The 14558-nt window shown below is 44.8% G+C and overlaps 4 protein-coding genes across 4 annotated transcripts; 2 read left to right on the forward strand and 2 right to left on the reverse strand.

Annotated features, from left to right (window-relative positions):
• The first annotated feature begins 382 nt into the window (after positions 1 to 382).
• LOC127761951 (uncharacterized) lies at positions 383 to 1547 on the forward strand. The gene has a single exon (XM_052286286.1). It carries the CDS (start codon positions 577 to 579, stop codon positions 1282 to 1284), a length of 708 nt encoding a protein of 235 aa, XP_052142246.1. The 5' UTR covers positions 383 to 576; the 3' UTR covers positions 1285 to 1547.
• A 925-nt stretch (positions 1548 to 2472) lies between these two features.
• Positions 2473 to 8204, reverse strand: LOC127762085 (protein disulfide isomerase-like 1-3). Its single transcript, XM_052286440.1, has 10 exons — positions 6847 to 8204; positions 6409 to 6733; positions 5686 to 5874; positions 5052 to 5177; positions 4695 to 4832; positions 4444 to 4560; positions 3901 to 4018; positions 3370 to 3482; positions 2839 to 3043; positions 2473 to 2709 (listed from the first exon to the last, which is right to left on the reverse strand). Exons 1-9 carry the CDS (start codon positions 7002 to 7004, stop codon positions 2849 to 2851), a joined length of 1479 nt encoding a protein of 492 aa, XP_052142400.1. The 5' UTR covers positions 7005 to 8204; the 3' UTR covers positions 2473 to 2709; positions 2839 to 2848.
• Positions 8205 to 8416: 212 nt separating this feature from the next.
• LOC127762086 (GPN-loop GTPase QQT1) lies at positions 8417 to 11869 on the reverse strand. Its single transcript, XM_052286441.1, has 10 exons — positions 11635 to 11869; positions 11182 to 11226; positions 10986 to 11065; positions 10823 to 10897; positions 10250 to 10353; positions 10010 to 10166; positions 9850 to 9937; positions 9218 to 9290; positions 9010 to 9141; positions 8417 to 8576 (listed from the first exon to the last, which is right to left on the reverse strand). The coding sequence occupies exons 1-10, from the start codon at positions 11724 to 11726 to the stop codon at positions 8508 to 8510; spliced, it is 915 nt and encodes a 304-aa protein (XP_052142401.1). The 5' UTR covers positions 11727 to 11869; the 3' UTR covers positions 8417 to 8507.
• Positions 11870 to 12008: 139 nt separating this feature from the next.
• On the forward strand, positions 12009 to 14530 carry LOC127762084 (pentatricopeptide repeat-containing protein At2g13600-like). The gene has a single exon (XM_052286439.1). The coding sequence runs from the start codon at positions 12009 to 12011 to the stop codon at positions 13797 to 13799; it is 1791 nt and encodes a 596-aa protein (XP_052142399.1). The 3' UTR covers positions 13800 to 14530.
• The last annotated feature ends 28 nt before the right edge of the window (positions 14531 to 14558 follow it).

The raw sequence follows: 14558 nt of genomic DNA on the forward strand, positions 1-14558 counted from the left end.
TTCATACGAACATACAATTTAAAAGTTTGAAAAAAAATTAAAGTTGCTAACGAAAACACGAAAAATGAAATAAAATATGTATTATACTCCCTCCGTCCTTAAATATTTGATGTCGTTGACTTTTTTTAAAACATGTTTGACCGTTCGTATTATTTAAAAATTTTAAGTAATTATCAATTCCTTTCCTATCATTTGATTCATTGTTTAATATATTTTTATGTATACATATAGTTTTACATATTTCACAAAAGTTTTTAAATAAAACAAACGATTAAACATGTTTAAAAAAATCAATGACATTAAATATTTAGGTACGGAGGGAGTAATTAATACCACCTATACCTATACATATATTCTCTCCCTAACTACAATCCAAATCTAGCATTACTGGCGCTAGCTACCTGTCACCTGCCCAACTCCACAACAACACAAGGCAAGGGTACCCAATCGCGTCCACGTACTATTCCACTCTCTAACCTTATCATCACTTCAATACAGAAACCCAGCGCGAGACTTAGCAGTGTCTAGTGTCAGAGCGCAACAGTAGCAGCTCGATCGCCTCGCCTCGCCTCGTCCATGGAGGACGACGACGACGACTTCACGTTCCCCGCGCCGACGGCGACGGCGACGGCGACGGCGGTGGCGGCGGCGGCGACGTCGTCGCTGGCACCGAGCAGCCAGGGCGGCCTCCTCTGGCCATTCTCATCCACGATGGCTACGGCGGACGACGACGACGACGACGACGACGCGGCGTCGGGCGGCCAGGCGGTGGCGGCGACGGCGCCGGTAGCAGCAGCACGGCGCGTCGACGAGGAGGAGGAGGAGGAGCGGATGGACCAGCTGTGGGAGCGCGACCGCGACGCGCGCGCCGGCGACGAGGAGAGGATGGACCTGCTGTGGGAGGACTTCAACGACGAGCTCCTGCTTCAGCTCCGGCGCCGCCAGCAGCAGCGCGCGGCGGCCGGGACGCCGCCGTCACCCTCACCCGCGGCGGCGGCCGACGACGACGAGGAGGAGGAGACGCCGTCGTCGTCCCCACCGGGAGGGGGAGGAGGGCTTTACGGGTGCGCGCCGACGATGCTGAGGGCGTCGTCGCGGGCGGGCGCCGTGGGCCAGTTCTACGGCGGCCGCCGTGGCGGCGGCGGAGGGAGCAGGGCGACGACGGGGTGGGAGCTGCTGCTGAGGCTCTTCCGGAAGCTGTTCGCCGTCGACAAGTCGTCGCCGTCGCCGGCGCCGCCGTGCCGCCACCACCATCGCCGCCACGGGAGCATCTACGTGCCATGATTAGCGCTAGCTTACTCTTAATTACTATTCTCTCGCCGCACATACATTCGCGGCAAAGTAATTAATTAACCTACTGTGTGTAATTAAAAGCATCTTCTGGAGCTCAGCTCAGTGTTTTTTTTTCCTTTTCAAAATTAAATGCACACCATGTATGCATAATCGATCGTACAGTCAACATTAGGATTTAAATTCAGTTATAAATGTTGAGGAGTTCTTGGTTTTGTTTTTTCTGGGTAAGAGGAAAATTATTGCTTTTGTTTCCCCATTTGTAAGTTGCACGCTAGCAGTATGTACATGTTTGTTTACATCCTTCAAGTGGCATTTTCCACATACCAGATCACATATCTAAAGACTAGGAATATAAAATCGAATTAACTGAAGAGAAAGAAAAAAATAATAAAAAAAGGCAAGACCTTAGTACCTTACCACCAACAAAAGTTACTAATGTTAAAAATCTGGATATATATATGTAACAGTGCGACAGTGTAACAGTGTACTCGCAGTCGATTAATAAAGCGGACCATTTGGTCATTAAATTAGGTGGCAGATAGCTCAACCAGACAATGCAATTAGTTATTATTACTATCATTCACATTGGTATGGAAATTTGGAAAGTGAGAAGTAGTGGAGATAGAAAGGGAGAGCAGCTTGCAAGTGCAAGTTCTCCCAAAAAAAAAAAAAAGCTTGCAAGTGCAAAGCCTTGCTGCTCTGCTGCTAGTGCTGAGCTCGCATGCAGAGATGCACTGTCCAAAAGGCAGCAGATCAGCAGAGAGAGAGAGGGAGAGGAGAGAAAAAGGAGAGGGACAGCCAACGACCAACCTGATTGCAACAGCGGAGCCGCGCGTACGGCTTTGATTCTCTCATCTCATCTCTCTCACGACTTTGCAAATTGCAGTGCAGCATCGATCGCCACCAACCTTGTGGACAATCATCATCCATGGGACCTCACATTATGTTAGGATGATAGCTTTTGACAACACACACACACACAAAAAAAAGAAGAAAGGAACAAAGTTTACATGCTTAATTACTTTGTTAGGACAGGATGGCTGTAACGAGAGAGCTTATCTAACGCCAACCACTCTGGAGCAGCAGAGATTCAGAAAGGCAGGGACATTTGATGCTGTCCTTTTTTTTTTTTTTGGTTCAGTTTGGTAAGATTATTCGGTTCAGAAACACAGGGATTTTAGTTACTCGTTTGGCAAGCTAAAATGGGGATTATTCGATGTAGTGTAATGATGTTACAATAACAGATTTCAGCGGTGCCAAAAAAAAAAGGGGGGGAACATGTATGTATGAAACCATTGGTAATGCTACATGTACTTGGAAACCTGGAACTCGAATACAAGATTAAATTCAGTACTGAGCTATGTCCTCAAGCTGTCAGCTGCACTGCACCTCCTAACCTGAAGCTCCCCACTCCCCCTACAAAAAATAATACAAAGATGATTTTAGATTGCAATTCATCCTGAATAAATCAGTGTTTTGCAAAATGCAGCTCTCTTTTGGTAAAGAAACAAAAAAAAAAAAACTTGGAGTCGCTGAATCACTGACCAAGTGGCCATCACAGTTCATCCTTGACAGATTCAGTCGTGGTTGCTTCCCCAGGCCTGGAGCCCTTGTTCTTGGTGATGAAATCGATGATCTCCTCGGCTGTCCTCCCGTCGTAGGGCAGGAGGTTCCCCCCAGACGAGTAGAAGTACATGCTTGGGTACCCCTCCACCGCGAAATCTGACGGTACATCGTTGGCAGTACCATCCTGCAATTCAGGGCAAACGAATTGGTCAAGAGGTGAACGGTGAGAAACGCGCGTGTTCTGATAATAATCTGGTTTGTTGAATTTGAGGCAAAAAAATGTCAAACTTGAGTCTTTTTTTTCCCAGGCATGACATGTGAATTTGATGGTTGCTTTTTTTCTAAAAAAAAATAAAATGAATCAGTCTGATTGTTTTGTTTTGTTTTTTTAAGAAATAAATAGATCAGATGGTTGATGGATGCATGCTATGAAGGCATTTTTCAATCATATCTTTGACAAGGCAAGCATGGACCAAGCAATGGAGAGAGCTCATAGGTAGGGTAGATTACCATCTTTGCTATGACGACGTCTTCATCATCTTTCAATGAAACTGCAACCTCTTCCAAGATCGGGGCCAGCTTCTGACAATGTCCACACCATGGAGCATAGAACTCGAGCAGAACTGCAAAAGGAATTTGAAAAAAAAAAAAAACAGAGACCGAACTTATGTTTTGACAGCTTGAGCAAACAAATTAACAAAATGGTTAAGATGTTGACGACGAAGCAGGCATCAGGCATGCAGGGCATAACTTAAACAAATATCTACCTCCTCCACTTTAATATAAGGTGTTTTGATTTTATCCAAGTCAAAGTTTGACCAGGTTTAAGAAAAACGTAACATCATTTTCAGCACTAAAAAATATATTCAACGCTAGATTTAATGAAATTAATGTGGTGTTATAAATGTTGCTACATTTTCTATGTACTCGGTTAAACTTGAAAAAAAAATGGCTTGTAACAAAAACCAAAACATCTTGCATTCTGTAACAGGTCGAGTGGTAATTAATACAAGTTCTTCAAGCAACTAGCCCAGAACATACCGTTTTTGCCGGAGTTGAAAACCACCTCTCGAAGATTGTCAGCAACAACGGTCTTAACAGGCTGATCGTTAACCTCCGGAATGGGTTCTGATTTAACATGGGGTGCCAATGTTCCTTCCTGCATAAAGAAAATCAAGGCAAACTGACTAAGCACGTAGCGAAACTTTCTCCGGTTTTTAATGTATGACGTAATTAACTTTTTATCAATGTTTGACCATTCGTTTTATTTAAATTTTTTATGCAAATATGAAAACATTTAAATCATGCATAAAGAACATTTGATGATAAATCAAGTCATAATAAAAATAAATAATAATTACATAAATTTTTTGAATAAGACGATGGTCAAACTTATCCCAAAAATTTAACAGCATCAGAAATTAAAAAAAGAGGTAGTACTAATAATAAGTAACCTTCATAGTCCCTAGTACAAAATAGTGAGACTAAATATCACGCAAGCGACTTAAAGAACCCACAGAATATATATCAGGGAATTAGTAAACGAGGAAGAGGATAATAGCATCAGTTCAGAAATTGGCTTACTGTAAATTCCTTCAGGTAGGGCAAGATCTGATCAGGCTCCACAGTTGGTTTGATATACTTCGACTTCGATGCTAGTATGAAAACGAGGGGCACTTCACTCTCTTTAAGCCCAAAATACTGGAACATTGTGCATTCAAAAATGGTCAGACAGCAGGCATTTTCAACTCTTGGACATTGTTTTTATACGAAATGTTGGGGCAAAGCAATGTACTAATAAAGATTGTTATGGAAAAAAGAAGGCAAAAGATTACCTGGAAAGCACCCTGAGAGGCAGTGACATCACCAATCAGAAAGCTTATGTTGTTTGCGCTGTATTGATTTGCAGCTTCATGGAACTGAGTTCTGAATTCCTCTGCTCTGTCATCACTGAAGCTCAGGAAAAGCATCGCCTGCACGCTCAAAATCAGGTTCAGAAAGAACAGATGATCAGACCAAGTGAGACAAGAGTTGCATTCTCAATTATGGATTCCAGCAGCACATTGAAATAAAACATGAGAGACAGTGAAAATCGTGTGCACATGATAAGAGGCAATCATGGCCTAAACAACAAGCTAAACAGTCCAGTGTAGGCAAACAGAGTGAGAAGTCAACCAATTGTCTGTCCTTACTTTGGTGCCGGCATTGTCGAAGTATTTCAGAAGGTATTTCTGGTTTGCCGGACTAGTGTCAAAGGTAACCACTGTAGGGAAACCAGAAGACTCGATAAACTTCTCCAACGCATCTCTATCAAAATCCTGAAAAATAAAAACAAGAAGCAATCCAAATTTCTGTCCATTTCTTATCCAAAATGTGAGCTACTACTAGCTAATCCCTTGGAGGATATTCATATCCCCTCGTGTATATTTTTGTTCCAAATTTATTGTAAATAGCTGTAAAATTTTTTGAAAAAATTGGCAATATAAAGTATAATGATATTTATCGATTCACCAGAAATTAAGTTTAAATTTGACATGCACCTTGAAAAAAAAAGATAAATTTGGGTATGGACACTACCACTACCCTATTATTCATATACCGAATTTATGTTTTTATATATCAATGTGTAAGTTGAGTTTGGATCTTACATTTTTTTAGTGGTGGTATATGTATTTGTACGAACGCTGTCAACTTTTTACAGAAATTTTCATGAATCATAACTACTTGGATGATTTTTAAGCAAACAAGAATACAGAGATACCCCTCCCCTGGAGGGATCAAAACAGAGCAGAGTATCTCTGTAGCATTAATTTTCAGCTAGTGTACCTGCGAGTCAACGAAGAGCTCGTCGAAGGGCTTGAAGAGGCGGACGAGAGGCCCCCTCACCGTCCGATCACCCCGCGGGAGGACGCCGGCGTCCGTCGTGTGCCGGAAATCGTAGTCGGCCCTCATCTTCTCCGCCACCGCCATGAAACTCTCGAACTCGCTGCCGCTAAGTTCGGGGAAAACTCCGACCTGCATCAGAAAGAGTATTTGACTGATGCATCGGGTCATTGTTTCGCTCATTTGTATGTTTATCCAAATCACTTTATTTGTAAATAAAAAATATTATTTGTGAGTAAAACTTTTATATATACATATCCTTAGCGACTAGAAAAAGTAAATGCTATTTATAATTAAAAAACAAAAAATCAAATGTACTTAAAAAAAGTAAATGCTATTTATAATAAAAAACCAGAAATTCAAATGTAAAATTAAATTTTAGCCCCCATCATTTGGCTCTTTCCCTAATAAGGCAAAACAGCTTATTAGGGAATAAAAATAAATTTGTAGATAAAACTTTCATATATATGTTCTTGATGACTTAAAAGTCAATGTTAAAAAAGAAATTACGTTAAAAATATCTTCAAATCAATCTTAAATTTAAGTTTGAAAATTTAAAATTTGGCTTATTCTTTGACTGTTTAGGCCATCCAATAAGAGCCTTTAGCTAGCTTGTAAGTATAAGCATAAACAGCGGATGCAGAGAGAAGAGGAGGTCAAACTCACGACGACCACGCCGTCGTTGGCGATGGAGTCGGCCGCTGGCGGCGAGGCGGAGGCAGCGATCTCGACGGAGGCCGGGCCGGCCTGCCTCTTGAGGTAGGCGACGATGCCGGCGGCGTCCCGGGGCCCGGCGTAGTCGTGCGACCTGGCGCCGCGGTCCCGGAGGATCCTGATGGTGGGGTAGCCCTGCACGCCGTGCTCGCCGGCGAGGCCCCGGTTCAGGTCGGCGCTGGCGTCGACCTTGGCGAGGACGACCGGCGGGTCGTGCGAGCGCAGGGCGGCGGCGGCCGCCTCGTACTCCGGAGCAAGCTGGTTGCAGTGGCCACACCTGCGGCGGCGGCGAAGAGGATTTGGTCAGCTGAGCTCAAGGTCAAAATCAGCAAGGCGCCATGGCGCCGAGCCGGCGGCGAGGAATGGGGTTTGCCTGTACAATGTACGTACCATGGGGCGTAGAACTCGACGACGATGAAGTCGTGCGCCCCCACCACCTCCGTGAAGTTGCCGGCGTCCAGCGTCAGCACCGCCTCCCCCTCCGCCGCCGCCGACGACGCTAGCAGCAGCAGCGCAAATGCCGCTGCAAATGCCGTGGAGCTCGCCATCGCCGGAGAACACAGAAGAGGCGCGTGGTTTTCTTCTCCCTCCGTGCCTTGGCGCCGGCCGTCGTCGAGATCCAAACGACGCAGCGCGCTGCGCGAGGCGGCACTAGGTTTTTGATGGCCATGGCGGCGGCGGCGGCGTGGCCGGGGCTCGTGGCCACATTGGGATTGGTTCTTTGTCAACGCCACGTGGCCTGATGCAAGCTTTCCATTTTAAAACTCTGGTGGTGAGCACAGGTCAGAAGCTCCGGATCAGAGCAGACAAAATAGCTGTGCCACTTTGTTCCGGATTAAGATCCTCTACGTTTAAAGTCACTGTGCTTTTGTTACTGACATGTGGATCCGATGGATTTAGATCGCTTTTGTTACTGCATGTGGATCCAATGAATTTAGATCCTCTACGTGGATCCAATGGATTAAGATCCTCTATATTTAAAGTTATTGACATATGAGTCAATGGTTCATCTGATCCACATGTCAATGATAAAGTTACATGACTTTGAAGATTGGGGATCATGATCCCCTTGTTTAAACCTTTGCAAAAACTGCTTGTAATCTTGTCTCGTTTATACCATTGCAAAAAACCTTGCAAAAACTGCCTGCTTGTAATCTTGTCTTGTACTCTTGTTTATACCATTGCAAAAACTGCCTGTAATCTTGTGTGCTTTATGATACTTTGTGGTAACCAGGTGAGATCTCTAACACCCAGTATTGATCGAAAATTTAGCTAAAATTTACTGTTTCAAAATTGAATTATCAAAAACCACTTGAAATTTCACTGGGTATCTACTTTCGTGGTTTTTGATCGGTTGTCCGAAATACAAACCCTGGTGGAAACTGGTGGGGTGGCAAGACCAGATCCGACTTACTAGGGGTGTGTTTAGTTCACGCCAAAATTGAAAGTTTGATTGAAATTGGAATAATGTGACGGAAAAGTTGAAAATTTGTGTGTAAAAAAGTTTTGATGTAATGGAAAAGTTAAAAGTTTAAAGAAAAATTGAGACCTGCCTAGATTGAATTAGCAGAGCATGTTCAGAGTTGTACTCCTACTGTCCTACACATAGCACATCTAGCAGCTAGCACGAGACATCTACAGCTGGGATACATGGGTTGAAACTACAAGTATCGTTGTTATGGTAAAATACTCCCTCCGTTTCAAAATGTTTGACACCGTTGACTTTTTAGTACGTGTTTGACCATTCGTCTTATTTAAAAAATTTAAGTAATTATTTATTCTTTTCATATCATTTGATTCATTGTTAAATATACTTTCGTGTACACATATAGTTTTACATATTTCACAAAATTTTTTGAATAAGACGAACGGTCAAACATGTGCTAAAAAGTCAATGGTGTCAAACATTTTAAAATGGAGGGAGTACATTTCTCAGTTCCAGTTTGCATGTCACAACATGTTACATCCCTACCTGAGCGGCATGGGGGCAAATGGAGCTCTCATTCAAGCATAGCAAGGTCACATGTCAAGCATTACAAACAAATTCAGTTTCATCGCGTCTTGCTTGTCTTCTGCACGAATTCGTCGTCTTTCATGTACTTCTCCTGCACCTCTGCTGTTGTAGTCACATGTCAAGGAACAAAAGGAAATGTGGAAAGGTGCAAGGAGGCTATAATAGTGATGTATTTCATGGACAAGAGAAAGAAAAAAAAAAACAGTAAAGCAGCATCCAAGGATCATACAGCAGGCATGCGAATTGCCTTCAAGGGTAAGCACTAGTAAATCCAAATACCAGTCTGGAATACCAACGTTGCCACAAATACTACAGGCTCCATGTGAAAATTGGCAAGTTGCACAGCCATAAATTTGCTATGTAAGGTGGTCTAGTGCTGTTCCATTCTAGTGTTGTTCCATATTGTAATAATTTATGCCTGTACGTGCCAGAGGGGTGATTTGAATAGAGTGCTTCTAGAACACTGAAAATAACTTAAGGTATGAGAGTAAAGATATTTGTTTGAATAAGCTAGGTGCTAGAAGAGACAGTAAAGGATATCTGTAGTAATCCCAGTCAAGTGGCGCTGCTGCAATTTTACTGAACTCAACGACACTGCTGTCTATAGATGAAAATATATAGCCATTGCTTTTGTCAATCAATTTCACAAGATTGCCGACGCTTTCCTTGTCCTAGAGGCAAAAACAACTTGTAAGACCAAGTTCACAGGGATCTTAATTGAAATAACTGAATCTTTCAAGTAAGTACCTGGATGTCCAAAGTTGTAAAATTGACCAAGCCAAAATCGTCAATCACATCGCACAGCTCCTTAGTAAGTTTCCTTAAGCAGATGGAACAAAAATATTATAAATAACCCAAGCAATAAAAATAATTACAAAGGTGAAATCCAAGCATAAGAGCAACATTATCAGAGATTTTGATTTGAATAATTAAATGATTCCCAGGGTTACTGCATCTCACTTCATAAAAGGTCACACTGCTATGTTAACAGACATTGATTTAGGATGATCGTCTATCAATCCCCAAGAAGCAAAAACAATAGATGCATTCACAACTCCTGTGTTTGGTTTTTCAACTTTACCCAAGTACATATTCTTAATCTTAAACAGGTTGAGCATCGGATTTTTTGCACAAATATATTAGTTGCAACCTTTGGTTTCTCAATAAACAAAGAAATGGACAAAAGGGTACTGCTACTGCACACACATTTCACAATATTCCCAAGAGAACTGGAAATGCCTGCTTAATTACATCTAATTTGATCAAGTAACAAGGTTTCAATAAGTGCAATGTAACTATGCAAGTATGCTGGACTGCATATGCATGACTTTTTGAGGCAGTAAAGTTATGTATTTGCTGCTTGGATTTTTATGTTTTACCTGTACTTGGCAGAACGAGGATCTTGATCTAGATGGCGTTGCAAATAAGACAGATCCTCGACATCAGTGTAGAAGTTGAGGTTGAATGCTGCCAACAAAAAAGATGAGTAAATAGAAACATGTAATAATCAACTAAATTCTGCTGCAGGTAAAGCAGTACCTAAGTTTCCATAGTTCTCAATGAGGTCAATCTTTGACAAAACATTGATGTGTGGCAGCTCCATGTGTAGCATTGTTGACAGTGAAAGAAGCAATGCACTCACATACTTCCCAGGATCACAGCACAAATGAGCATCAATAAGGTGCACGGCAGTCAGCTGTAGAATACCAAGAAATATTGTGGGCAACGCAATTCATTACATAATCAATGAACTCTGGATAGGATTTAACACAGTTGTACCCGCAAGTTTAGCTTTTTGATAAGTTTGTAAATAATACTCCTCGCATTTGAGTGTAGAAAGAAAAGTTCCACTTGACCCGGGAAATCAAATAACAGATAGTGATCTGCAGAAATCATCACCACCATTGAGCAAATCACATAGGAAATCATGACAATAAAGCAGTATCTGTATAGGTATTTTAGTAACCCCTACTATGATCTTTCAGAACTAGCTCAACAAACAAAAGGTGTACTTGTGAACAAACTGAAACACAATCCTCAGAATAATGGAACCCAGGAGCTCTAATTGTTCAAAATCTATAACTTTAATTGGGTCCTACTTTTCTAGAACTGCAAAAAGTTAAGACTTCAGACCAAACAAACAGTTGTGAGTAAACCATTTTGAAAAGGAAATAATTGAAATTGACCAAATATTACATTTTTCTCTGAATGCACCATAACAACAATTTTTTTATCAGCTGTGCGAACAATATCGATGAGATCATGACTTCTATAGGAGATCTCCATTTTATAGATCTTCCAGGCTGCAGCTCATGGATATGGTTTTAATAAAGAAAGCCAGCCTATACCGACCTTCAATAAGAGGTTTCAACTTTTCCTCAAGCCAGTCGATATTCTTCTCCAAGTAATCCATGCAATACACAAGGCCTGACACAAATTTCAACAGCATACCATAAGCGAACATACAAAAGAAATAACAGGTTTGATTCCTGAAGTCTGGGGCTCTGGGCCAAACCTCCATTTGGACCAAGCGAATGCTCAGACATGACATCACTCAGTTTTATGAGGTCCTCAATGTTTATGGCGCATTCATATCTTAATCACTGCTGTCAAGGATACATTTCAGGTTTAACTGCAGAACAACAATCCAACAAGTGAAACAAGATAATATGGCAAATGGAGCATTTCAGAGCTCAAAGTGCAGAGGATACGGCAACGCATCATTCGCAGGATCGAGATTGATAACCGCAACTTTCCTGCAACGCAACAGTGAAGCACATAAGTCAAAACATTTAGCATAATTGCAAATTTGCAAGTTGGGGAAACCTTCCATGAGCAAGCTCCCTGCCTCCATGGGAGAAAATTGCCCATCTCCCCTCACTCTCCCAACCTTCTCTCTCTATCGGCATAAAGCCGGCATACTCAATTCGAAATCTACCTACTATCTGAATCAAGCGACCTAGTTCTTGCTTTCCACAAATTCCTACCCGAACTGCATAGCGAGTCCATGCCCAGGAGGTAAGCAATACGCTTCTGCAACCAACAGAACGCAAGGCCGACCAGAAATTTGGAACAAACAAACAAACAAACACCTAGCACCGGAACCGCGAGCACGAAGGGAGTAGCTTGCGAGGGTTGGAGCAGCAGAAGCACGAGCTACTCACCTGCCGACGAGGGAGAGGAACTGGGACATCCCGTTGCAGTAGGTCGTCTTGCCGGAGCCCGGCGGCCCGATCACCACCTGCCCGAACACCATCCTCCGCCCGGCTAGAGCCTACCTCCTGGCGCTCGCTGGACGGGTGCAGGTAGGGTTTTCGCCGGAGATGGCGGTGGCGGCGGCGGTGTCAGCGCCGGCGACGCGAAGAGAAATCTTCTAGAACAGCAAGACGAGACGGCTTTACTTGGCCCACAAAATATAAACTCTTCGATTGCTTTGACGGCCCACGGCCCAGAGCCCACAGCTCAAGGCCCACGGACAACGGCACAGTGGTGGGCTTTAGCTCTTTTCTGGGTCGTCGCGGCTGCTCGTTGCAAGCGCATGCGCCGCCTTCTCACTCCGCCATGGCCGGCGGCGGCGGCGGCTGCTCCGGCCAGCGCCGCCGCCGCCTCCGCCGTCACAGTAGAGGCGGTGCTGGCCCTGCTGGAGCGCGCGATCTCCGCGGGGGACGTGCGCCGCCTCGGCGCGGCGGTGCACGCGCTCCTCGTCAAGACGGCGCTCACCCACCACACCCTCCTCTCCAACCGCCTCGTCGCGCTCTACGCGCTGCTCCCCACCCCGGCGGCATCGCTCGCCGCCTTCGACGACCTCCCGCACAAGAACGCGCACTCGTACAACTCCCTTCTGGCGGCGCTGGCCCGGGGCCGCGGCACCCTCCCCGACGCCCTCCGCCTGCTCGACGGAATGCCGCCCGCCTCCCGCAACGTCGTCTCCTACAACACCGTCATCTCGTCGCTCGCGCGTCACGGCCGCGAGTCTGAGGCGCTCCGCGTGTTCGCCCAACTGGCCAGGGACAGGGGCCTGGGGCAGCAGCAGGTGGCCATCGACCGGTTCACGGTGGTCAGCGCCGCGAGCGCGTGCGCGGGGCTCCGGGATGCGAGGCACCTCCGCGAGTTGCATGGCGCGGTGGTGGTGTCGGGTATGGAGGTGACTGTCATCATGGCCAACGCAATGGTGGACGCCTACAGCAAGGCCGGGAGGGTGGAGGATGCACGGGGGGTATTCGACCAGATGACCATCCGTGACTCGGTTTCTTGGACATCGATGATTGCAGGGTATTGCCGGGCAAGCATGCTTGACGATGCTGTGCAAGTATTCGACATGATGCCAGCGCAGGACGCCATAGCATGGACAGCACTCATCTCTGGGCATGAGCAGAATGGGGAGGAGGAGATCGCTCTCGAGCTTTTTGAAAGGATGACAGGTGAGGGGGTAGTGCCAACCCCCTTTGCCCTCGTGTCATGTCTGGGTGCGTGCGCCAAGGTTGGTCTTGTCGCCCGAGGGAAGGAAGTGCATGGCTTCATCTTGCGCAGGAGCATCGGTTCAGACCCTTTCAACGTTTTCATCCACAATGCCCTTATTGACATGTATTCCAAGTGCGGCGACATGGTAGCGGCCATGGCGGTGTTTGACAGGATGCTTGAGAGGGACATCATCTCTTGGAACTCCATGGTGACAGGGTTCTCGCACAATGGCCAGGGAAAGCAGTCACTTGCAGTGTTTGAGAGGATGCTTAAAGATGAAGTACAACCAACCTATGTCACTTTTCTCGCTGTCCTCACAGCTTGCAGCCATGCTGGTCTAGTCTCTGATGGCCGCCGGATTCTTGAATCAATGCAGGACCATGGTGTTGAACCAAGAGCTGAACACTACGCCGCTTTCATTGATGCTCTTGGTCGGAATCGCCAGCTGGAAGAAGCAAGTGAGTTCATCAAAGGCTTGTCCTCCAAGATCGGTCTGGGTACAACTGGGTCATGGGGGGCCCTCCTTGGTGCATGTCATGTTCATGGCAATATTGAGATCGCGGAAGAAGTTGCCGAGGCCCTGTTCCAGTTGGAGCCTGAGAACAGTGGTCGGTATGTCATGTTGTCAAACATATACTCAGCAGCAGGACAGTGGGACGATGCCCGCCAGGTCAGGGCTCTCATGAAGGGGAAAGGATTGAGGAAGGACCAAGCTTATAGTTGGATAGAGGTGCAGAGAGCAAAACACATGTTCGTCGCCGATGACACATCTCACCATGAGGCGAATGAAATATATGAGATGCTGGACAAGCTTTTTCATCACATGTTCATTATAGGGGGTAATGTTGAGGAGCTTATAGTTGGATAGAGGTGCAGAGAGAAAAACACTTGGTTGTCGCTGATAACACATCTCACTGTGACGCAAATGAAATATATGAGATGCTGGACAAGCTTTTTCATCACGTGCTCGGGGTAATGTTGAGGACAAGCATGGCAATTTTGTTTTGTGCTGAAAGATACATCCTCTGGAATGAAACAATTGCTTTAGCATTGCAAGAACAAGGCCATTGGTCTCAGGCATGAGGGATGAAGCCCACTGATTTGCCTTCAGCATCCTTGGTATGGCAGATTGGTGGTGTGTTTCAAGGATGCTGCAAAGGAGCGTCAGAGTCCAAAATGTGGTTATTGTGTTTCTTTGAGATTGCAATCACAAATAAACTCGTACAATTTTGATTCGTTTGGAACTTGGCATCCTGAAGGATCAATTTTTCACATGAAGATGACAACTGACAGGACAAATTCAGAGTCCAGAACTTTGGGCCATTGCCTCGGCAGAGCTTTACAATTGCCTGATCCAGCTCACTTTGTGAGTTTGAAGAATCAACTACTGAGTCATTTACTCATTTTCCCCCCTCTGCAATAGAGGTGTTGATTTCCAATCTTTGCCACGATGATCGTATATTTGGATTTGGGAAGGTGGTAGGATAGAAGTCTTCAGCTTTCCACTCTTTGTAACTTGTAGTCTTTGTTATTGAACGTTCAGAGTACATATATAATATAATTTTTGTGTGCGAAGTTTGACTGAATTTTGCAGTGGATGATTCAGATCGGAGTTGAAGAATATGTT

Source organism: Oryza glaberrima, chromosome 2 (genome assembly GCF_000147395.1).
Source record: "Oryza glaberrima chromosome 2, OglaRS2, whole genome shotgun sequence".
NCBI lineage: Eukaryota > Viridiplantae > Streptophyta > Magnoliopsida > Poales > Poaceae > Oryza > Oryza glaberrima.